At 43.7% G+C, this 26,246-nt stretch overlaps 1 protein-coding gene across 1 annotated transcript in view; it reads right to left on the bottom strand.

Annotated features, from left to right (window-relative positions):
- Nucleotides 1-26,246, bottom strand: part of SPTBN1 (spectrin beta, non-erythrocytic 1) — a 262,112-nt gene that overhangs the window by 182,034 nt on the left and 53,832 nt on the right. Inside the window, exon 2 of the mRNA XM_061625724.1 lies at nucleotides 13,539-13,738. Coding sequence (XP_061481708.1) covers nucleotides 13,539-13,686 — 148 coding nt within the window. The 5' untranslated portion in view covers nucleotides 13,687-13,738. The remainder of the gene's footprint in view (nucleotides 1-13,538; nucleotides 13,739-26,246) is intronic.

The raw sequence follows: 26,246 nt of genomic DNA, 5'->3' as shown, positions 1-26,246 counted from the left end.
GTACATTGATACAACCATACAATATAAAAATCAATAAAAACCACAATTCGTCCAAACCCCACTCTTCCAATTTGAAACAACATTAAAAACTAACCCATCGCAGAAATCCCATAGGCCTGCCTGAACAGCCAGATCTTCAAGGCCCGGTGGAAACCTATCAGGGAGGGGGCATGGCGAAGATCGAAAGGAAGGGAATTCCAGAGGGTGGGGGCCACAATCGAAAATGCCCTCTCTCTAGTCCGCACCAGCCTCGCTGTTTTAATTGATGGGACCGAGAGAAGATCTTGGGTGGCTGATCTCATCAGGCGGCATAATTGGTGATGCTGAAGGCGCTCCTTCAGATAAACTGGGCCGAAACCGTATAGGGCTTTAAAGGTCAACACCAACACCTTGAATTGGGCCCGGTAAACAACTGGTAACCAGTGTAGATCTTCTAACTCCGGAGTGATATGATCACGGCGACGGCTGTTCTTAATCAATCGTGCCACCGCATTCTGTATCAGTTGTAATTTCCGGACCGTTTTCAAGGGTAACCCCACGTAGAGCGCATTACAGTAGTCTAAGCGGGAGGAGACCAGGGCATGTATCACCTGTGGGAGCAGATGGGCAGGAAGGTAGGGTTGCAGCCTCCATATCAGATGTAATTGATACCAAGCTGCCCGGCTCACTGCCGAAATCTGAGCCTCCATGGACAGTTGGGAGTCAAGAATGACCCTGAGGCTGCGGACCTGGTCTTTCAGGGGTAATCTTACCCCCTTGAACATCAGGTCTATATCTCCCACTCTTCTCTTGTCTCCCACGAGCAACACCTCAGTCTTGTCGGGGTTTAGTTTCAGCCTATTCCTTCCCATCCATCCACTTACGGATTCCAGGCACTTGGAGATGGTGTCCACAGCCAACTCTGGTGAGGACTTAAATGAGAGATAGAGCTGAGTGTCATCCGCATATTGGTGGCACTGCAGCCCAAATCTCCTGATGATGGCCCCCAGCGGCTTTACATAGATGTTGAATAGCATAGGGGAGAGGATAGAACCCTGTGGCACTCCACAAGTGAGAGGCCAAGGGTCCGAAACCTCATCCCCCAATACCACCCGTTGGTGTCTGCCTGAGACATAGGAACGGAGCCACCGTAAAACAGTGCCCCCTATTCCTAGTCCCTCCAGGCGATCTAAAAGGATACCGTGGTCGACGGTATCGAAAGCCGCTGAGAGATCCAGGAGGACGAGGACGGTACATTCTCCCCTATCCAATGCCCTTCTCATATCATCCACCAGGGCGACCAAGGCTGTTTCCGTTCCATGTCCAGTCCTGAAGCCCGATTGGAACGGATCTAGATAATCTGCTTCATCCAAGTGTGTCTGTAACTGTTTGGCCACCACTCGTTCGATCACCTTGCCCGAAAATGGTAAATTAGAGACTGGCTGAAAGTTATTCAACTCTTGGGGATCCAAGGAGGACTTTTTCAAGGTGGGTTTTATTATTGCCTCCTTGAGGGCTAGTGGCATTGCACCCTCATCCAAGGATGCATTTACCATTGCCTTGATCCCTTCGCCCAGTCTCTCTTTGCAGCTCATAATGAGCCATGAGGGGCAAGGATCTAACAGACAGGTGGTTGGCTTCACAGTAGAGAGCACCTTATCCACTTCCTCAGAAGGAAGAGGCTGAAACCGATCCCACCGGACCAGAATGCAACTGGCCGACTCTGGCTCACTTCCTGTATCCACAACGTGCGGAATCATGTTCTTCAGGCGTTCGATTTTATCGGCAAACATGTCACAGGAGGCTTTTGAATGCTCCATGGGTTCCTGAGCAACTGGACCGACCAGGCTTCGGACCACTTGGAACAACCTCCTGGGACAACACTCTGCGGACGCAATAGAGGCAGCAAAGAATTCCCGCTTTGTTGCCTTTGTTGCCACTTGGTAGGCAGCTATTGCCGCTTTAACCAGTGTCCGATCGTCTTCAGAGCACGATTTCCGCCATCGGCGCTCTAGTCGTCTCACCTCCTGTCTCAGACCCCGCAACCGTGGTGTATACCAAGGTGCTATCTGAGCTCTATTCAGGGGGAGAGGACGTTTCGGAGCCACCCGGTCTAATGCCCTAGTGATCTCCCTGTTCCACTCCATCACCAAGGTTTCGACTGGGCGTCCTTCAGCCGGCTCCAAATCTCCCAGCGCATTCAGGAATCCTTCTGGATCCATCTGGGGCGGACCATCCTAATAGGTCCTTCCCTGCGGAGGGTGTGTGGCATTGAGAGGTCTATATTCACCAGGTGGTGATCTGACCATGACACGGGGTTGGAAAGAACAGCCCCTGTTTTCAGAACACTTCCCTCCCCTCCCGAGACAAACACAAGGTCAAGAGCATGACCGGCTACATGGGTGGGCCCTATATTATTAAGGTGCAGTTCCCAGGAAGTCATGACTACCAGTGGTTTACCGGGCCCAATTCAAGGTGTTGGTATTGACCTTTAAAACCCTATACGGTTTCGGCCCGGTTTATCTAAAGGACCGCCTCCAGTATCACCAATTGAGCCGCCTTACAAGATCAGCCACGCAGGATCTCCTCTCGGTCCCACCGGCCAAAACAGCTCGGCTGGTGCGGACCAGAGAGAGGACGTTCTCAGTAGTGGCTCCCACCCTCCAGAATTCCCTCCCCTACGATCTTTGACATGCCTCCTCCCTGATGAGTTTTCGACGAGCGTTAAAGATCTGGCTCTTCAGGCAGGCCTACAGGAACTCGAGCTAGATTAGTTGTAATGTTTTAACTGATGTCTTGATGTTAGTTTTAATTGTTGAATATGGTTATTTATTGTATTGTGTAATGTATTTATTGTATTGTATATTGTAGTTGCTGCTGCTGTAAGTCGCCTAGAGTGTCCAAAATTGGACAGATAGGCGACTAACAAATTAAAGTTTATTATATTATTATTATTATTATATGACTTGCAATTGTGCTCCATGACCTGATACTACCACAGATCATGTAGCAGAAGCTCCACCCTCGCAACCCCAGCAGCCCTGTCAGCTGCAAGGGCCCTCAGTCAGTACCCAACCTGGTCACCCGCTGGTGCTGGGCCTGTATAGTGTACAGTTCAGAGAGATGGACCAATCTGGCAATTTTGGTTTCTCTCATTTTTCCAGTCAGCCTTTTAATGAGAATTTATCCTAATATATAATTTTTTAATATATAATTTTGCCTAATATACACATTTTTGCAAAGCAATTTTCCCTAATATAATGCATTTTTGTGTTGTTTTCACTCATATACTCATTTATATTCACACTTTACCCTAGTATATGTATTTTGTATTAAAATTAATATAAATTAATTTTATATTGTGTCTATTATTTATTTATTTATTACATATATACCCCGTCTTTCTTTCCATGATTGAAACCCGAGATGGCTTACATCTGGTTCCCAGGTGGTCTTCCATCCAGGCACTGACCAGACCTGACCCTGCTTAGCTTCAGCAGGGAGCTGGCTTCATGTGCCTTCAGACCATAGCCTGGATCTTTCTTCCCCAAAGAAGTACACATTATATGTCTGAAAAACTGCACTGCAAAATTTGAAGAAGTGTGAATTTTTGAGGGATGGCTGTGTTTCAGTCCAGAGAGCCAGTGCAGACTATGACCTGGGAGACCAGGGTTGAAACCCCCACACAGCCATGAAGCTCACTGGGTGACCTTGGGCCAGTCACTGCCTCATAGCCTCAGAGGAAGGCAATGGTAAACCACCTCTGAATACCGCTTATCATGAAAACCCTATCCATAGGGTCACCATAAGTCAGAACTGACTTGAAGGCAGTCCATTTCCATTTTGTGTTTCAGTCCACATACTGTTTCAGAAAGCGCAAATTAGGTAGTTTTGCCTTTAAATGCTAATTGAATTAGATTTCTCCCCCTAACAGTCCAAGCTCTCCCCACACCCAAAGAAGTGTTGCCCATGGAGGAAGTTTGATACAGACCTAAATTTAGCACTGTATCAAATCTACAGCAAGCTTCTCCAAGCACTGAAATGAGTGCCTCTTTTAGACTGGCTAAATAATTGAATCACCCACATTGTATTAGGTGTCCCTTAAGTGATTGTTTCATGTGTATTATTTATCGCTCACCCAGGGTGTGAAGCACCACCCAAAGTCAGTGAAGTCTTCCTGATGGGATTCCTGGTAACTTCACTGTCATCTGTGGAAAATCACTACTGTTTCCAGCTGGATAAAAGACCATAAGCTCTTGCACGTCCACCACCAATAAAACCTCCCATGATCAAATCTATCAAAATCTAGGTCAGACGGGCAAGATCACTACTGCATCAAAGGTGACTAGTCCGAAATGCGCTTCTCAGACCTGTCAGCTGCCAATTGGGGTCATCCAGATTCAGGATCACTTTATAATGCAAAGGTAAGTAATGGTGGACAACAGACACCAATGGAAAATTTGGTTGCACGTTGTCGATCTGCACTTTGAATCACATGCAGTAGAAATGTATTAAAAAGTGATACTAGTTTGTCCAGTCTAAAGCTAGAGCATTTGCACTGAGTATAGCTGGGCAGAGAAGCCAGTTCAACATCTAGATTTTCAGACACTGCGTTGGCACTACTGTGAATCCAGTGCTGCCTGTGCGCTTGTTTCTGCATCCCTGAAATGTCTTCTTAAACTTTAGATTTGTAAATAAACAGAGACACTATAAATTGGCTGTGCTCTTTTAACTAAACAGAACTAACCTTGTCAAGGCTACAACAATTACTTGGAGATTGAATCTCACAACTTTGCTGGCCTGCGTTCAGCTCTAATGTAATAAACACTTTGGCAGGTTTGCATATTAGGTGTGCAACAATGAACACCCTTGAATGGTAACTCACAGTGAAATGCATATGTGGAAGTTAAGAAATTTACCCCAAAAAATATTTTAGCAAGACACTATGGAAGAAGTATTTCCTGCCTGGGCATTTTCAGTGACTGCAAGCATGTGACTGCATCTATTAATGCTGCAATGCACCCCCGGATCCTCTGTGGCACAGGAGAGGGTGCAAAGGGTATGCAGAGCAAGAGCTGTGCATCCCATATCTCCTGCAACATCTCCAGGCAGTTTGCAGCTGCCTTATACTGAGTCAGGCCATTGGTGCATCTAGCTCAGTATTGTCTACACTGACTGACAGCAGCTCTCCAAGATTCCAGACTGGAGTTTCTCCCAGCCCTACCTGGAGATGCATCTGGGACCTTCAGCAGATGCTCTACCACTGAGCTATGACCAATGTTTTTTCCCAATTGTGCCCCTAAAACTATTGCTGCCATGTGTGACTGCATGGAGCGTTTGTGTCTGGGCTAGACCAAGAGTGAACAAGGCACCTGGTGTGTTGTCCCCAACCCTGGATTCCTACTGTCAGGAAGTGGATCTGGAGACAGGTCCGGAGACAGGAGACTCCATTGTGATGACCAGCCTAGGCCACGGTGTAGTTCAGGAGTAGCCAATGTAGTGCTTGCCACGTGTTTTGGACTCTAATTCTCAGAACATAAGAACAGAAGATAAGCCTAGTGGGTCAGGCTAGTGGCCCATTTAGTCCACCATCCTGTTCTCACAGTGGCCAACTAGATGCCTTTAGGAAGCCCACAAGCAGTACCTGAGTGCAAGGGCACTCTCCGCTTCTGCAGTTTCCAGCAACTGGTATTTGGAAGCATATTGCCTCCAATTATGGAGGCAGAGCATAGCCATCATGGCTAGTAGCCACTGATAGCCTTTTCCTATCAGTCCCATCAGTCCCAGCCAGCATGGCAAATGGTAGAGGATGATAGGAGTTGTAGTCCCAAACACCATGGTAGCTACCTCTGGTGTGGCTGGTAGAGTGTTGCAGTCAGATCTGGGAGACCTGAGCTCAGATCTCTACTTAGTGGCGAAGCCAACTGGGTGGCCCTGAGCCAGTCATTCGTCTATCTCATGTGGTTGCTGTGAGGAGGGGAATGGAAAGAGCACTTGACCCATGTAGACTCCCCTGAGTTCCTTGGATGGGCTGGATACAAATCATATCATATCAATAGAATGATAAATAGATCAACAAATCGATTGATAGATTGAAACTTGACTTTGCCAGTCCATACTAATTCATGCTGCCTGTTGGTCACAGAGGATGATTTTGCAAATTCCTAGCCCATTCTGCACCCTCACCTCATAAAGGCTTGGTTGGGCTGCTAGATTAAGACCCTGCTGCAAAGCATGCAGTTCTCAGTGCAAACTGTATGATGATGATGATGATTCTTTCATACTTTCAAAAACAAACATTAAAAACAAGTGTAAAAAAACACACATAGGAGCAAGCCATGTGGCAGAGGACTGCTCCTTAACCATCCCATCTCTCACTCTCACAACAATGATGACGACGATGATGATTAATTATCATAATCATTTCTTACTTTTATATACCACCTTTTCCTCCCCGGAAGCTCAAGGTGGTGTACATGCTTCTCCCTTCTCCATTTTATCTTCACAACAACCCTGTGAGGTAGGTTGGGCTGAGAGGCAGTGCCTGGCCCAAAGTCACCCAGTGACCTTCATGGCTGAGTGGGGATTCAAACCCTGGTCTCCCAAATCATAGTCCAACCATTATACCACACTGCCTCCCTAGACAACAACAATTTCCCTTTCCCAACTACTGATGTTGCTGGTGATGGTAAGAACATGTGTGCGCATGTGTGATTTTTGTGTGGTTGCAGCTACTGACTCAGTGCCATGTTATCCACAACCTCCTCTTCTTCTTGCAAGGATGTCAGGGAAGCTCCAGCTTGCAGCATGTCTCCTGTCACTGAGGCATTTTGGGATGTACACATACATATGTATTGGAATGGGTTCTGTTGGCTGGTGCCAGCTTGAAAGCATTCCATCAACTTAACAGGATGGTATTAATTCAAGTTTGTTCTTTGCTATTTTTAAAGGAAATATTGATTTTTGGAAGGAAGTAAATAAAGGAAAGGAAATAGCAATAAAATTATTGTTCTTAATATTGATAATTTAGAAGTGGATTTCTTTTTTTAAAAATCTGATTTCAAAAATAGTTGCAGAAAATTGCTACACAAAAATCCGATCTGCAACAATAGAGAATAAGCGAATTAATGGAAAATTCAGTACCATATATGAATTGGGCAGAATTCTAGCATATCCTTAATATACTTATAATATGTATGTATGTATGTATAAACATACTTAGACCTCATGTACCAGATGGGAACACAATTTGCCAGATGAGAATTCTGAGGAATTCAGTCACTTAAGAGAGCATTGCAACCTTTTTAACTCCGGCAGAACAAGCACTAAGGCTCTGGGTATGGTTCTTTTCCCTTTCCTTTTGAGAAGTGGGTAACCACCACCAAGATGAAGAATTATGACGCAAGGAGGGGGGAATTATGTTGCCCTCTAGCTCCCATAGAACACTGAAATTAATGTTGTTGGCTTTGTGACTGGGTAGCTGCTTCCAAATGATACAAAATGACTGGACTCTGCAGACAGGGGATTATAAACCCTGACAACATGAAGCTGATTTATGCAGTAGTTTTCTAGGCATACAACTGTAGAAAGCTAGTCAAAACAGGAGTTTTGGTCAGGAGTCGGGAGTTGAGAAGGGTGCTTGCACAGAAATGTCAGGCCGCTGATTCTGCTATAAATTTTAATTTTAAGTGGGCACAAGTGCCCATGGGTCTGTGGGCTTTGCAGCTCTGCGATCACAAATGTTTACATTAAGTGTGGCTGTCGGCATAGAATGCTAGTAAGTACTGACCCCTACAGGACTAGAGGTTTGAATCCTTCAGAGACAGAGGCCTCAAGCAGCTGGGCAACCTTGTTTTCTCCGCAGCTTATAGCAACTCTTAGGTCCTGATTAACAGAGTCCTGTTTAAGTCCTTTTAGGGCATACCAACCTGAACAACCTGCGGCAAACCAGAGTTTTCCTACTGCATTTTGGCTGACATGATCTCCAAGGCCCAGCTCTTTTCCTGCTTGCAGGACTTCCCAACAGACATATGAGTGGCCACTGGGAGAACTGGATATTGGACTAGATGAGCTTTTGGCCTCATCCAACAGCCAGGCTCTTCTGAAGTTATCCTTCCATGCCCACTCCTGAATTATTGAATTGCCTGTTCATACTTTGATCCAAGCTTTTATTCACCCAGCCTATGTAACGCTGTACCTATTTACATGGTACAGAACTCAGTTGTCCCATTGGTTGCTAATGCTCAACCCCCCACAAGGGGAATACCTGATTCTTAGCCTGCTTGCTGACACTGGGTTGGATCCAACCTAAGTCAGTCCCATTGGAGTCCCATGGGAATCAATGTGAAAAATTAGTCATGATGGCTAACATCATCATTTATTAGTAGCTTGTTACCTGAACATCTCCAAGTGACTTACGACATTGTAAAAAACAAAAATAAATCTATATTTACCATAAAAACAAAAAATAAAACAAGCACCATCCCCACACAGCCACAGAAAGCTTTGGCAGCACACTAATACAAACAACATCAACTCAGTCTATCAAATGCCGGGGGGGGAATGTCAATGAAGGCACCAGGTGGACCTCACTGGGGGGCGTTATTCTACAGATGGGAAGCCACAACAGAAAACGCAACTAACATAGTCTGGATCCAACTGATACTATTTGACTGCATCATCATTTATCATGATCATCATTACATTTATCATCATTACATTTATTACCTGCCCTTCACCAGAAGGTCCCAGGGCAGACCACAATAATATAAAATATAATATAATATAAAAAGCTGCTGCTTGACCAGAATAAACACCTTCAAGCTAAGTCCCTAGACCAGCCTTTCCCAACTAGTGGGCCACCAGATGTTGTTGGACCACAATTCCCATCTTTCCTGACCATCAGCTGAGGCTGATGGGAGTTGTGGTCCAACAACATCTGGTGGCCCACTAGTTGGGAAAGGCTGCCCTAGACTGATACATTTCCCACATGATTTTAAGTGTCCTTCAGTGGTTCTCTTGGTTTTATGGTATTTCAGGGTCTCCACTGGTACCTCTAATGCCTCTCATTTGTTTATCACCACATCACACTTGACCATGACAAATATAAAATGTCCAGAAGGAAAAGGTAAAGCTTTCTTCTAGTACAGTGGTGGGGGACCTCCAGCCTGTGGGCCTAATTAGGCCTAGGAGGGCATTTTAGTCAAGCCACACCCACCTGTCCTACCTGTGGTCAGGTGCGGAACAGGTAAAGCTACAGCTGGACCAAAGAGGGTTTGCAGGCACTACTGAGCAGCTGATCGGCACCAGCAAAGCCCTATGCCACAGTGAGTGCCAACAATCAGCTGATTGTCGAGACTGGCATAGGACATGCCAAGTGATTGACAGATGGATGGCCCTGCCCACCTGTCAAATTTCATCTGGGAGAGTTGGGGAGAAAAAGATCTGGCCCATCAGCTGGATCCAGTTTCCCACTATTGTTTAAACAATCTTTGTCACCATGCCATGGCATTACTCTGCTTGTATCGGATGGTGTCCAACAAAACACTTCTGCTAGCGCAAAGCATTTCAGCTGCACAATGGAACTTCCCCACCCTGTCCTCTCCCCACCACCCTCTGTATATCTGATCAATCTGCTCTGGAGGGTTGGGGGAAGCCCAAGAACTGATTTAAGGGGTGTGCTGGGGGGGCGCGGGGAAAGGAGTGAGAAGGAAAGCTCCATTGTACAGCTAAAACTCCTGGCGCTAGCAGAACTGTTAGCTGGATAAGGCCCTTTGCTCCCGGGGTATAATGGGAGGTCTATGAAGAACTGCAAATACAAGGAGAGACAAAGTTACTACAGGCAAGTTGAAAGGAGGGCCTTCTGTTTATTTACAGCACTTGCATGTCATCCCATAACATAAACTTCTCTGGGTGGCTTACTTAAAACAAGTAAAAAACAATTTACTTGTTTTTCAGTATTGTCAGGGGTCTGTTGACATCAGCTCCTGAAAATGGAGATTTAGACCCTTCGGAGGCCCACTGTGAATTGTTTGCGAGGCACTTTGAGGGTAACGTTGCTCACCTCTGTAGTAGTCTTGATGCCCTATCCACATCTACTATAGTTCCCAATGAGTTGTCCAGTGCAACATCTGCTGCAACTTCTTGGGAATGGTTTCTGTGGATGAGGCCTGATGACGTAGACAAGGTGCTTATGAAGATGCAGCCAGCAACTTGTCCTATCGACCCTTGCCCTTCTTGCCTTATTAAAGCTTGCCCACAGGGTTTGACTGAGTGGGTTCAGGGTGTGGTCAACACATCATTTTGGGAGGGAGTGATTCCAGCCGCCATGAAAGAGGTGGTGATCTGACCACTCCTGAAAAAAAACCCTCTGGACCCATTAGTTTGCGACAATTACTGACTGGTCGCAAATACTCCCTTCTTAGGGAAGGTGATTGAGAGCGTTGTGGCGCAGCAACTGCAAGTCCTCTTGGATGAAACAGATTATCTTGACCCATTCCAGTCTGAGTTCAGGCCTGGTTATGGGTTATAGGACTGAATCGGCATTGGTTGCTCTGATGGATGACCTTTATTGGGAAAAGGACGTGGGAGTGTGACCCTGTTACTCTTACTTGATCTCTCAGCAGCTTTTGATACCATTGGTCATGGTATCCATCTGGGCTGACTTGGTGAGAAGGGTATTGGAGGCACTGTTTTATTGTGGTTCTGATCCTATCTTCAAGGTTGTTTTCAGAGAATAGCATTGAGTGATTGTCTTTCGGCCCCCTGGCAGTTGTGCTGTGGGGTGCTGCAGGGTACCATCTTGTCCTCCATGCTGTTTAACATCTATATGAAGCCCTTGGGAACAGTCATCAGGACCTTTGGGGTGAGGTGTCAGCCTGACGTTACCCATCTCTATTTCTCTGTAACATCTGAATCAGGAGATGCCGTGCAAGCCCTGGACCACTGCCTGGACTCGGTGGTGGGCTGGATGAGGGCCACTAAACTGAGTCTGAATCCTAGCAAGATGGAGGTGCTGTTGGTTGGTTGTTCCCCAGTTCACATAATTGGTCCGTTGCCTGCTTTGGATGGGGTCATACTCCCTCTGAAAGAGCAGGTCCGTAGTCTGGGGGCCCTCCTGGATTCATCTTTATCACTAGAGGACCAGGGGACCTCAGTGGCTGGGAGTGTTTTACAAGCTTTGGCTAGTAAGAGAGCTGCAGCCGTTTCTGGACCAGGATAACCTGACCACTGTTGTCCATGCACTGGTAACCTCCAGCCTGGATTACTGTAATGTGGGGCTGCCCTTGAGGTGGGTCCGGAAGCTGCAGCTGGTGCAAAATGCGGCAGCAAAACTGCTCACTGGGGCAGGGTATCGCCAACATGTCACCCCACTGCTGAAAGAATTGCACTGGCTGCCCATTTGCTACCGGCCCAAGTTCAAGGTTCTAGTTTTGGTGTACAAAGCTCTATACAGCTTGGGACCAGGATACCTGAAAGACCGTCTTATCCCTTATATACCCAGTTGATCACTGCAGTCTGCAGGTGAGGACCTCCTGCAGATACCATCCTATCAGGAGGTTCCTTTCTGCACAACAAAGGAAACAGACCTTTAGTGTAGTGGCACCTATCCCGTGGAATTCCATCCCCTTAAATATTAGACAGGTGCCATCTCTGTTATCTTTTTTGGCGCCTATTGAAGACCTTCCTCTTTCAACAAGCCTTTTAAGTTGGGACCTTATCCTAGCCTGCGTCTGTGGTAGAATTGCTTTTTAATATGTTTTTAAACCTTTTTTAAAAAAACATGTTTTTAACCTTTTTTTAAAAAAATGTTTTGAAAGCTTTTTTAAAAAAATGTTTTTAAAGATGTTTTGTTTTAATGTATTTTAAAGTCTGTTTTTATGATGTTTTAAAGTGTTTTTAGTGCTTTTGTTTGCCACCCTGGGCTCCTGCTGGGAGGAAGGGCGGGATATAAATCAAATAGTAAATAAATAAGTAAAGTAAATTAAAAACCTTAACATCAAAAGCTATATAAATGCAAACACACACACACACAAAACAAAAAGCCTGAACAATGAAACTCACCACACCCCCGAAGTTGAAACACACATTTTAAAAAGTGAGAGGCCCAGGCAGACTACATAAGCTGTTTAAAAGGCTTGGATGAACAGAAATCTCCACAACTTCATCCACCGTTACTTTTTTTGGCTGTTTACAACACAATCCTTTACACATTTACTCAGAAGTAAGTCCTGTTCAATGCGACTTACCCCAGGTAAATGAACAGAGGATTCCAGCCTTAATCATACCAGTTTTAACCTAATGCAATTTATCACATCAGAGCAAACCACTGAAAAATATTGTGGCTTCTGGTGTGGCAAATACCAGCTATTATTGTGACACATCCACTTCCTTGACATGGTAAAACACTTTTGTAGTAGCTTTTATCATGTGAAAAGTAATAACAAACAGCAAGGACACAACTTAATGATAAATGAGCAGCAAATGGATATCTTCATAAACAAACATAATATTAAGGAAAGATTTCCTCATATTCTGCAAGGTATATCCTGAAGGGAAACCCATTTCACCACAGCACCTGCCAGATAAGGCAACATTTAAAAGGCAAACTCTTTAATGGCACAATTTCAGCCTTTCATAGTGTGCGTATTGAATGTGAGAAGGGGCAGCAGGATCACAGCAGAAGGTGTGAAAGGGACTCCATATACTTAAAGCTCTGCACACATACTGTACACAAACTGTTCCCCACTATCAGGAACCCAAACAAATAAGCCCTTTTCTGTTCTCTTGCTGAAAATCTGGAAGGTCAGAGAGGAGATAGGACTGGCAGGCATAATCCTGCTCTCCCTTCACACAGTTTAGCGAAAGCAATATGGAAGGTGAGAACAAGGTTTTCTACTGAATCTTACACTGGATGATGACAGTCGATCAGCTGCTACAGACCTTCCTAAACAGTTTTCCAGAGGAAAGCTAACTTCACAGCAATCACAGCCAGTAATTAATTTGTCCAAAGACATCATCGATCTTCCGAAACGGAACTAGTGAGGAGGGTATTCATTATATTTCAGAGTACCTTTCCCTGTCTTTTATAAACAGATACAAACACTGCATGACCGGTGCAATACTGTGCCATTCTTGAAATAGGATTATTTCTGAAGGAACTATCAAATTTATAAAACTTGCCTCAAAAGTACAAAAAAAGGGAAGACTGAAGAATATCAGAGTTGCGTTAACACAGTTTGTTGGTTTGGATGTTAACACCAAACCACAGTGTGCACACACCAAGGTTTCAGGTCCTGATTTGGTGGCCAATCACAAACCATGGTTTGGCGCTACAACTGAACCAACCCGTTGTATGTTTATTTCACTAAGTGGCAGCAAGTGGCATTATTATGATGCTGAACGCTCCCAATAAAGGAATATCAGCACAGCTTCCTAAAAATTGCCCCTGGTTTTAGAGTATACAACACTAAGTCTTATTTAGTACCAACTTTGTGCTAGGCCTATATACAGCACAAACTGAATAACCACAGCAATAGTAGAAACTGTGAAAGTCCTACCTGCTAAGGCTTTAATGCGAGACCTCTCAAACAGTCGTGCGGAACTGTTCTCATTGTCCCAGTCATCGACATCCCAACGGTTGTTCACATCACTGTATTGCTGTTGGATTTCAATATTGTCATAGTCTGTCGCTACCGTTGTTGTCATCCTGAATCTTCTTAAGCTAGCCTCTGCATCAGCTACTCCTTAGAAAGCTCTCCTGGAAGGAAAGATAGAAAGAAAGTCAAAAAGAGAAGATAAAGTTTGTTTGTTTGTTTGAGTGTCATATTCACCCTTCACCATAAGGCCCCAGGATGGGTTGCAAGGATGGGGAAAGGTCATGTCTCAGTGGAAGAACATCTGCCTTGTGTGCAGAAGGTTCCAGGTTCAATCCCTGGCATCTCCAGGTAGGGCTGGGAGGGAGTCCTGCCTGAAACCCTGGTGAGCTGCTGCCAGTCAGCATAGACAATATTGAGCTAGATGGACCAATGGTCTGACTCATTATAAGGCAGCTTCCTATGTTCCTATGCAACAGTGTAAGATACAATTATAATAACAGACAAAGTCATTATACAAGGAAGACCATTCCAAACAGAACAGAGCAGTACAAATTCAACAAGGGAGGGAGGTCCCACTAAACAAATTACCTTAACTGTCAAAGCCCAGGATAAAAAGGGGCATTTTTGGCATATGGCAAAAGATGTACAATGAAGATGCTAAATGCCAGTAGCGGTTGGTAGGCAGCATTGCTTATGTGGCATCCCAATGTGGAAGTTGCTGCTGGTAACCAACAGGGAGAGAGGGAGGACTGAGGCAGCAGGGAGGTTGACATAGTGCGGGTGCGGTGGCAGGAATGGCAGATTGGCTCCACCACTGAACCCAAGCCACGCCGGCCTCCCTGCCACCTCAGCCCTCCCCCCCTCCCTCTCAGTTACCGGCAACAACCTCTACATTGGGAAACCATGTAAGCAATGCCACCCCACTCCATCCTACTGGCCCTTACTGCTAGCCACACCCCTGTGGGGAGGACGTTCCACAATTTTGGGGCTGCCACAGAGAAACATCTCTCACAGGTCACAATTCCCCTCGCTTCAGAGGGTGGCTGAACTACCAAGAGAGCTCCCTTTGCAGGTCTTAACATCCAAGAAGGTCGGTGGGAATGGACACCATCTTTCATATATTGCTGAGATAATTAGTGCTTGGACAAAGACAACACCTGAAATTACCTGGCAACACAAATTGTATGTTTACTGACAAAAACAGCAGCACCCTTATGGCACAGTCATTCATATATATATCCTCCACATATTATCGATTGCAACATCCACCGAGCCTCCATTCTGTTTTTATATATATATATAAACGTAATTGTGATTAACCAAACAGAGGTTTTTATTGTATTAGCAAAACGTTTCAGCTTCCGCCTTCATCAGCTGCCAACATACAAATGCTGTTACCAAGGTGGCAGTTATAGAGCTTTGAGGATGGAATGCTCAGAGGGGCCTCCTTTGCAGAAGCTAAGTAGTGCTGGTACTGTCCTCCAGGTTCAGGCCATGTGGTGCCAATGTGTCCAGAGAGTATATCCAAAAGTTCTCCCTTTTAGTCAGTGCTGCTGGATCTGTTGGCATCTCTATCGCTGTTACAGAAAAGTCCAACAGGCTGTGACCCTCAATACTGAAATGTTTTGCAACTGGTTGCTCCACTTTTTTTGTCAAGATTGCCGATTTGTGGTTTCTGAAGCGTGTGTGTAGGTCAGTTGTGGTTTTTCCTATGTATTGGATATGGCATCCTGGTCTTTTGCATTTGATGACATAAATTATATTGCAGGACCTGCAGGTGATATATATATACACTTTTGGGTATACTCTCTGTAATGATTTATCTATTGAACTCTGTGGTGATGTCTTTGTCTCAAAGCCTATATGTTGTTTTATCCTTTAGTTGTCTTTGACCTTCTGCTATGTATTCTGTAGTGTTAAATACAATGACAGCATCACCCTTATTTGCAGGCTTGATGACAATATCCCTTCTCATCTGAAGGTTCCTTTGGGCTATTCTTTCTTCTTTTGAAAGACTGTCATAAGTAGGAGTTGGTGTGTGGTTGTTAATTACTCTGTTTATGGATAAGAGAAAGGTTTCTAGGACTAGATTAATGTTCGGTGTCCAAGTTTTAGGTGGCAGAACCTGTAGCAGAGAATCTCTATTGTAGAGGTCTATGAGTGTGGTCCTGTTTATTGATAACAGACCTTTCTCCTCTCTCACCAAGCAATCAGGGAGAGCTACCCATTGCTAGCAAACTCTGAACATCTTGCTAGAGCCAGCAACACCCTCCTATTGTAGCATTTCGCCAGCCTCCTAATTTACACAGACTGTTAGTGAGATCTGTGCTGAAGTCACCTGTCAGCAATCCTGGGTCTCATCCTTGTCACTCCAAAAGCTGTATCACCTGTGCGTACCTCAGGAAGACAGCTACTTTCAAAAGCACCAGGGTGGGCAGAACATATTACATCAAACAGAACATCACCTGCAGGTCCTGCAATATAATTTATGTCATTGAATGCAAAAGACAAAGATGTCATATCCAATAGGTAGGAAAAAACACAACTGACCTACACACACGCTTCAGAAACCACAAATCGGCAATCTTGACAAAAAAAGTAGAGCAACCAGTTGCAAAACATTTCAACACTGAGGGCCACAGTCTGTTGGACTTTTCTGTAACAGCTATAGAGATGCCAACAGATCCAGCAGCACTGATTGAGAGGGAGAACGTTTGGATATACTCTCTGGACACATTGGCACCACATGGCCTGAACCTGGAGGACAGTACCAGCACTACTTAGATCCTGCAAATGAAGCCCCTCTGAGCATTCTATAACTGCCACCTTGGTAACAGCAGTTGTATGTTAGCAGCTGATGAAGGCTTCGTTTTGGTAGAACAATAAAAACCTCTGTTTTGTTAATCACAATTACGTGCACATAAATATAGACCCACTGAAATTAATGCTAAATTAGTCATGCCCATTAACTTGAATTATTCTGCCCTGAGTAGGACTAAGATTGAATACCATTGTTGGGTTTTTTTTTACAGTATAGGTCTGTATTTTTTCTTCTGTGTTTTCTTTTTCTCCTTCTTTCTTTATTAAAACATTTTAATACTGCTTTTTGGCCCTAACCAATGCCCCCAAGGCATTTTACCCAAGAAGAGAAAATACAAAACTAGTTTAAAAGGCATGAGCATTAAAGCAAACACTGAACACCAAGAAGAACAGAGTTAAAACATTCAATATCAATTTTTTAAAACCCAATTCAAAGCCAAGTAGAATAAAAATGTTTTCGCTGCTGGTCTAAGAGTCATCAGGGATGAGACCATTTGTGCTTTCCCAAGGGATGAATTGCATAACCAGGGTACCCCAAGGTCTGTACTTAAAGCCCTCATGTTATTTCCAATGTTCAGGTGTGAGTGCTGTTGCATATGTAGTCAAAATGGCACCACCCACACGCAAGAGGATGGCATCACCGCACTTGGGGGAACCTATAGAACAGGGGTTCCCAAACCGTGGTCCATGGACCACCAGTGGTCTTCAAGCTTCATTCAGGTGGTCCATGGCATGTCCACATTAAATAGTCATATTAATTTTTAATTGTATTTTACCGCTTTTTTATTTCTTATATTGTAGTTTCTTGGATTACAGTTATTTCTATGGAATGCAAATTATTAATACAAGAAAATACAAGAAACAATAAAAATACAGTTAAAGATCATACCGCACCTAGCCCAGTGCTTTAGAATTACTGCAACAGGGAGCAAAAACCAAAAGTAGTCTGCTAAAACCCTCAGCAATTTTCAAGTAGTCCATGGGGGGGAAGTTTGGGAACCACTGCTACAGAAACTATAAGGGGGGGAACCCTAATAGTGAGCCCCTTAAATAAGCCCAATAAGGACCAAGCATGCTCAGTGCACATGGAATACTGAGTGACTGTGGGAGAAGAATGGAAGGCCAGGAACAGAATGGAACATCAGGAAGGAGAACATGGCTGACTTACCAAAACACTGAACAGCAGTTCTCTGCACTGCAACATTTTGTTGCAGGTCTCGCTTGTTCTTTTTCAAAATTCACATCTAGTCATACAAACAGGGTTATATAACTTGAGGAGGGCTCAGTAGTTTGTGAACTCTTTCGCTGTCTATATGCATAAACTCTTCACACAGAGACCAGAAAGGAAAGCCTTCAGATTCCTTCTAGACCTCGCCAAGTCAAAATACAATGCACGTCAAAATGCAGCCAGCTATAATCCAAAAATATTACCTGACTTTTCTTTTTTAAAGCCAATCATCCATGTTAAAGTATATTGGGAACATGGACTATGGCCAGATCTACACATATGGTACAATGAGGAGGGAATGACACAGTGGGATAATGGGTTGCACCATTTCAGATTGCAACCGTAAGGATCACATTTTTGGATGTTTGCCTTTTGTAAAAACAACCACCACCCATGAACCCATGAATAAACCATGGCAGGTATGGGGAACCTTTAGCCCTCCAGACATTGCTGAACTACAATTCCCATCAGCCCCAGCAATTGTTGTCAGTGGCCAAGAATAATGAGAGCTGTAGTTCAGGAACAGCTCGAGGGCCACAGGTTCCCCATACCTGGCTTAAGGTGCATAGGATGCTCTCCCTAAGGAGGTTTGCCTGGCACCAACATTGTTATCTTTTCAATGCCACCCAGACATTCCTAGACCACATTTGCACCATACATTTATTCTACTTTAAACAGTTTCCCCCAAAGAATCCTGGGAAGTGTAGCTTGTGACGACGGGTGCTGAGAGCTGCTAGGAGCCCCCTATTCACCTCACACAGACCTAGTCTCATCAGAACATATGAAGAGCCCTGCTAGATCAGGCCAAAGGCTCATATAGTCCAGCATCCTACTTTCAAAATGGGCAACCAATTGCCTATGGGAAGCCCGCAAGCTTCCAGAAACTGGGATTCAACCAAACCAAGTTGAAGCCCAAATACCTACCTCCATGTTGGAGACAGTATGCCTCTGAAACCAGCTGCTGAGAATCATATGTGGGGAGAATGCTGTTGGACTCAGGTCCTGCTTTCAGGCTTCCCAAAGGCATCTGGCTGGTCACTGTAAAAACAGGGATCCTGGACTGTAAGGGTCTTCGATCTCATCCAGTGGGGCTCTTCTTATGTTCTTAAGCCCACACGTTTACTCAGAAGAAAGTCCCACTATGTTTAATGGGACTTGCTTCCCTAGGTAAGTACACATATGTCACAGCCAATGCTGTAGACCTTGTTGGGAGTTGTAGACTTTTAATATCAGAAAGGCCCCAGGTTCCCTGCACCTATTTTAAACGGCTTGGGATCAGAGTACTTGATTTGCACAAGAGTCTGCCTGGGTGATGACACTGATTTCTGAGCTCCCCTGCTACTCAAGGTCCCTCAGCATTCTGAGGTAAAACATGAAGCAACAGAAACAGAGCCTTTTCTGTTGTGGCACCACGTCTCCCAAATTCCCTCCCCAGGGATGTTCCCTGGTGCCGTGAGCCGCACAGAAAGGGGGTGGAGCGGTGAGAACAAGGAGGAGGACTTTGAATGGGATGACAGTTCCAGCCACAGGCCTACAGGTGCGCTGGACTCTGAAAGCTCTCACACCATGGACAGTACAGCTCTGCCCCTATTGCTCCACTTACCAGCAAGGAGGGCTCAGCCAAGTCTGGGAGTTGCCTCTCCACGTAGTGATCACCCCCTTTGCCACCGCCACAGCACAGCCTCCCTCCGTCTGATGGGCAGGATCTCGCTGAGGCAGAGCAGCCAGCACACTCAACGCACCCCCACAGCCCCTCTGAGGAGGAACACTTGTGTGTGCGTGCATTCTCAACAGTGACACTCAGTTCACACAAGTAGGGTGCCCGCCCATCCTTACTTAAGCAGGGTGAGGGGGCATGACTAGTTGCTGCAACGTCTTAGGTAGCGCAGTATAGCTGTGTCTAGTTACTCATAGTAATGATGCTGAATTTTATGTCGCTTGTAAGCTGATTCATGAAGCGCTCTGAACTGAACCTTCCTATTAAATCTGCTTTTAAAAAAAGCACACCTCTGCATTCGTGTCTGACTTCAGTAGGTATGGACAGGGCACCAGGCACCGTTCTCTCTTCATCAACAGGTAAAACCCCTTTTGATTTTCCTAACCCTTTTAGGTGTTTGAGGCTGCAATCCTATCTTCACTTACTTGTGTTTGAGTACAAATGCATAAAATTATGCTCTTAATCTGCAGATATGGTTTTATGTTAGTAGTTTATTTCACGCTGCTCTGCTGTGATCTGTTTTGTTGTGATTTTATTATTGTATTGTATTGTAAAGAGGCATTTTAAACAAGCAGACAGAGGAAATGGTATTGATGGAATCTTCTGTCTTTTATTCTAACATTCCACTTTTCCCCAACAAGTCCCTCTCATTAGCTCACTGGTTTGGAACTTGCATACATTTATCCTCAGTGCTGGTATCTGCAAGCTAGCAATCCCAAAACACACAAAACTCTCTCTGTCTTTTGTCTTTCTTCCAGCTAACTGATGCCACCTACTGACAATTGAAGTTGGTTTCCATTGCCACAACAACCATCGCAAGGCATGTTTAATTCCCCTATGAGGATCACAGGTTATGAAACCAATTAAACCACACTCAGGTAAGATGACATTTTGGTGGGATAAGTATTCCAAGTCTGGAATGATGCCTTAAGGCAGTTTTGTCCAACCCAGAGGGACTCCAGATGTTTTGGACTTGATGGGAGTTGTAGTTCACAACATCTGGAAACTCCTGGGTTGGGCAAGGCTGTCTTAAGCATTGTAAAAAATGTTCATGTCCTGCAAAAACATTTTAACCTTGGCTTTTTTGTTTTGTTTTGCTATCTGCTTTGCTTTTCGGGTAACAGGATAAAAGCTCATGTTACCTCCAAGATTTTTTGACCTGCATTTAGAAGCAAACCCTTTAATGTTGCAGAGAGGTAGCCAGAAGAATGACTGAAGCCATATTGTATCATTTTAAATAATATTTAGGATCCTCCAGCCCATCTGACCTAGAAATCTCTTTGCATGATGTGCTCGGATGAACCCCGTTGTTTTTAGAAAAACCTTTTTTAAAACAAAATGGGGAAAAAGATATTCTTGCTTATTTTATACTTTTGGATTGACATTTCCCCTTCAGAGGTTCCTTCAGCCTGCTTTCTGTTATTATTTGTCTGATAAACACAAAAACACAATGGAGGATTATATAAGTGTGGTTAAGCCACCTGATAAGAAGGTTGCTAGAGCAACAAGCAGTGATTTCATGAACCTTTGCTTAGAGCTGTGCAAAGCGGATTGATTCAACGGGACTTCCTCTGACTGCAAATAACCATTTGGACGAGGCATTTATGATGATGATGATGATGATGATTAATTGAAAATCAAGGTTAAATACATAGGATCTTTATGGCTGTGGCGTGCAATCTGAACATCAGACATAGAGCTTTGCTTGAATTCATATGGCTAGTATCCTCAGTTTAACACATTCTGATCAAATTTAACTCCTGAACAGGAGGTATCAAATAAAGGAGAAGAAACACACAAGACCACAGATAAATGACTGGCTGAACAGGGTGGATAAGAATGAGTGCTTATTTTAAAAAAATGATTTTTAAAATTTAAATCAGTTCATTTTTTAAAAAATCATTAACGAAATAGTAAATTTCTTTCTCATTCAATTCATTATTATTACAAACATGCTAAACTTACACTTACAGTCTCATAAAAATGAATTAATGGCTCTACCACACTCACACACATTGAGTTACCTACCAATCAAACATCGGCATTTATTTCAGTTTTTAATCTCTTCAAAATGGCTCTGCCCAGCCTAACTACAAACTCTTGCTTCTTGGAAGTTTTGGACTTTCAGTTTCTGTTTCTCTGACTAAAGTTATATGTACAAAGACACATCTGGATGGGAATGGGATTGTTGTTCTGAGTTTATTTATTATTTTTTATTTATTTCTTAAATTTCTATCCCACTCTTCCTCCCAGAAGGAGCCCAGGGTGGCAAACAAAACACACTAAAAGCATTCTAAAACATGTTAAAAACAAAATATCTTCAAAAACATATTAAAACATCATATTTAAAAACCTCTTTAAAAAAAAAAAGCTTTAAAAACATCTTAAAAAGCAATTCCAGCACAGCCGCAGACAGGGATAAGGTCTCTACTTAAAAGGCTTGTTGAATAGGGTTGCCAGGTATCTGGTTTTTGCCCAGAGACTTCAGATTTTTGGGATCCTCTTCAGGTCTATGGGTAAATCACCTTAATCTCCAGACTCTCAGCTTTCATTTTTTAAAAAAAATAAGTTTCTAGGTGGTCTGGTTCTCAAGATATATACCAAAACGTCAGCCGCCTCCCCACAACGTGTTAAACGAGCTTGTAGCTGGCTGCTCTAACCCCGCCCTTTCAGGTTTGTAGCGAATAAGTGTTGACCTCCAGGCAGTACCAAGACCACAGTGCAAGGCCTTAAAACCGTTGTTTCATAAATTGAGTAAGTATATAGTCTTTTTCTCTCTTGTTTGCAGAAGTCAAACACGTTTAAATTTTCCTGGGCTGTTGAAGAGGGCAGGATATGAAGTTTTAATCCAGTACTCACTTTTCTGGGAATAAAGTTGCAATGCTAATCCCACATATCCAGAGTAAACCCCAATGAATTCGACAGGACTTACTTTTGAGTAGACATGTTTAGGATTGTGCTGTAAATTAATGGGACTTTTGAGTTAACATAGTACTGAATTGTCTGTGTTGTAAATCTGTCTCTCCCCCTCCAATCCTATTTTTTAAAGCAATTAGGCAAGGCTTACTTAGGTACCACTGCTTTTATTATGTAGGAAAATAATACTGATTGTATTTTTTTTTTAAAGTTCTGCAATGACCAACCTGTTTTTACAATAAACTGATATATGGGGTGTAGGTATTTTTACATCTCCAGTGCGTGTGTGTATATGGAGTCTTCCCAACAACCCTGTGAGGTAGGGTTAGTGATTCGAAACCAAGGAAGCTCACAACAAGAAATAAATCCCTTTAAAATCCAATAACCATAAAACAAGTATAAACAGTTGCAAAACAGCTTAAAATGACATGATTCTGAATTTTGGGATGGGTGAGTGAAGTTTCTTATCACTTGAGATTGCAGTTCTGTGCACGCTTCCCTGTTTGAGTAAGCCACATTCAATACATTGGGACTTGCTTCTGAGTAAGCAAACATAGGATTGCATGGCTGCTGTGACTAGCATAATAAAAGCATTATTACAGGAGGGCAAATCTGTACCATGGAGAGAGGCAGCCTGGCAGCCTAAGGAAAGATGCGTCAGAAAGCCAGTAACTAAGCCAAGGGCAATGAATGCAGTGATACCACTACGAAATAAACCTAAACCAAAAATTCATATCAGGCTGTGCCCAGCTCAGCTCCTTCTGTCTCAAAAAAACAAAAAAACATCAGGAGGCATCTAGAATCTTCATTACTAATAATGAGGGTTTGTGTATAATCAGCATTTGCATAATTTGTTCTGCTGGGGTGTGCCAAGAAGCTATAGAAAGCACTGAAAGTCTATGGCCATAAGATATCCTATGTGGCATCTCCTGTTCATAAGGCATTCCCAAATGCACGTTCAAACATCCTGACCAGAAGGGCTAGACATGTACGTCTCAAAAAATGAAAGCCAAAAGCTGGATTCTGCACCCAGTTCTGCATCAGTGCATGTGCACAGCATGACAGACCGCCCTTGGATATGAATAACTGTCGGTAACATTCTCCACGTATATAAAAGGCATGCTCAGGAAATTGTCTAGGGAAACAAAGGCTCATTGGCATCCTGTTACCCCAACTGAAGGACTATGGCTCAGTTACTTTTTCATTTTGTTCAGTGTCCAACCTGATGATTTCAGCAAGTGCTTTGTGGGGGCTGAGCTGCTTTGATCAGCCACAGAGTCAGCATAAAGCAGGAAACAGCCATATTGACATCTGCTTACAGCTGCACTTTCTAGTCATGTAGACAGAACCTGGTGTGTGTGTGTGTTTTACAAAAAAAAGACTTGCAAGAAATGCACTATATGACAAAGTTTTTTTAATCATATATAGGCCACTTTATGTATATATGAAAAATGCCTTCACTTCCAGCATATACGGTTCTGTGATAGAAGTCTTTCTATAGAGGCTTTCTCAGCGATGGCCCCCAAATTATGGAATGATCTTACTGACAAGGTGCGCCTGGCGCCAACATTGTTATCTTTTCGACGCCAGGTCAAGATTTTACTCTTCCCCCAGGCATTTTAGCATGTGTTTTTAATTTGTTTTTTTAAAGTGTTTTTAAATTTGTATATTTGTATTTAATGTTTTTAATTGTTGTAAACCGCCCAGAGGAAAGAGGAAGGCCAAACAAGAGATGGATTGATTCCATAAAGGAAGCCACAGACCTGAACTTACAAGATCTGAACAGGGTGGTTCGTGACAGATGCTCTTGGAGGTCGCTGATTCATAGGGTCGCCATAAGTCGCAGTCGACTTGGAGGCACATAATGACAACAAACCGCCCAGAGAGCTTCAGCTATGGGGCGGTATACAAATGTAATTAATAATAATAATGTCAAAAACGTTCCCATTCAACAGGCAGGGGGCTGTGTGAGGCAGAGACACAACAATACACCTAGAGGCACCTAGTAAGCTTATATCTAAAGCAGGGGTTGCCAATCTTTTTGGGACTCATGGGCACATTTTCAAACCAGCACCACACACAGTACTAGCGTAGGCCTCTGCAAGGACATGTGTGCCCAGGGGTGCCACACTGGTAACCCTGATCTAAAGCCTGTGTCTTCTAAGTCAATGCCCTGCTCGTGGGCTTTCCAAAATTGGCTGGCTGGCCACAAATGGAAGTAGGGCTCTGGACAAGATCGGCTTCTGGTCTGATCCCAGCAGGGCTTTTCTTCCAGCATTGACAGCAACTTCAAATGGGCTTTTTTGATGCTGTGCAAGGCAATTTGTTCTAGAAAGAGCTTTCATTCCCCCAGTTTATCTCCTCTTTCTATTTTCTCTGATTAATTAGTTTTTACTGGGTGTTTTAAAAAATATTGGTTTTAATATGTTTCGCTAGCCATATTAAATAATTTAGTAATGTGATGATGATGATGATGATGAAGAAGAAGAAGAAAGATTTCACTGCAGCCTTCAAGCTCATGATTGGCCCCCAATGATAAGACTCGGTGCTGAACCAGTTTAGTTATGTTCCTCTGGCCTAATCAACACTGATCAATATTATACTGTCGAGTATTTGGTAACCTTAGCCAGGCAAAGTTCATGAGAAAGCCATTTCTGCACCCTATATACTTCAAAGCCCATTTCGGATATTAAAAGGGTCTCCTTTCTCTTGGCACACGCTTCAAAACAAAAGAGAGAGAAAGAGAATAAATAGTTTATAAGAACCAATCGAAGCACCTTTTTTTCACATGGCTTTCAAAGGCAATTTCCAAGGGGCAGGACATGTGTATTTACTTCCCATAAATAAACCGGATTTTAGTGTGCTTATCTGATAAGAACTTGATCTAAACCATCTGAGAAATATTTTTTATTATTATTGTAAAGAGGGAGAAAAAACACCCTTGTTGGTTAACTTGGGTGAATCAGGCAGCTGGTGTTTAAAGAGGAAAAGGTTATAGTTGCTGTAATCCTGTCTCAACCACATCTGGATTTACTTCACAATGCTCATACTATCTTGACAGAATAATATTTGCTTTAAGGAGTTATTATTTCTCTGTAAAACATCCTCTCATCAGTTTCAGATTACTGGTAGAGCCAGAAGATTATCAAGGGGTTTTAGGAGCCAGTGAGGCGGCCAACTAGCATCTGAGTGGCAATCCCAGAGGACCTCATTTCTATGCAAATGATCTGCTCGCTGACTAATCTACTGCTCGGCCCAATTGTACACCTCTGACAGTCTTACAAATAAATAATCTGATGGACAGCAGGGGCTTGGAGGCCAGAGGAACTCCCATCTACCCACAGACAGCTACAGAAAATGTAACCAAGCATATTTCGTAGAATCATAGAAGAGTAGAGTTGGAAGGGGTCTATAAGGTCATCAAGTCCAACCCCCTGCTCAGTGCAAGGAAATATGGAAATGGACTGCCTTCAAGTCCACTCCGATTTATGGTGACCCTACAAATAGGGTTTTCATGGTAAGCGGTATTCAGAGGGGGTTTACCATTGCCTTCCTCTGAGGCTGAGAGGCAGTGACTGGCCCAAGGTCACCCAGTAAGCTTCATGGCTGTGTGGGGATTCGAACCCTGGTCTCCCAGGTCATAGTCTAGCACCTTAACCACTACACCACACTGTCTCTCCAGTGCAAGGAATCCATGTTAATTATTATTTCAATGATGATTTGGATCCCAAATATAAAGTCAGAAGATGCTCATGTTAAACTGGATGAGACTAATGATCTGCCTTTTAGCTAAATAATGCCTAGCTTCAATGATCTCAATGCTCGTGTAACCTTTCTTGTCTCAGATCTTTGGGCACCTGTGTTGGGAGTAGAGCACCAACACTTGTAACAAGTAACCTGAACCAGTGAGGGGCGATAGACATAAAGGCAACCTACTCTTCCCTTGCTGATTCCTTCTTTGGTAACTGCTTGTTGATGTGCATATTGT

Source organism: Rhineura floridana, chromosome 4 (genome assembly GCF_030035675.1).
Source record: "Rhineura floridana isolate rRhiFlo1 chromosome 4, rRhiFlo1.hap2, whole genome shotgun sequence".
Taxonomy (NCBI): Eukaryota; Metazoa; Chordata; class Lepidosauria; order Squamata; family Rhineuridae; genus Rhineura; species Rhineura floridana.
This window is presented reverse-complemented; position numbering and strand designations above follow the sequence as displayed.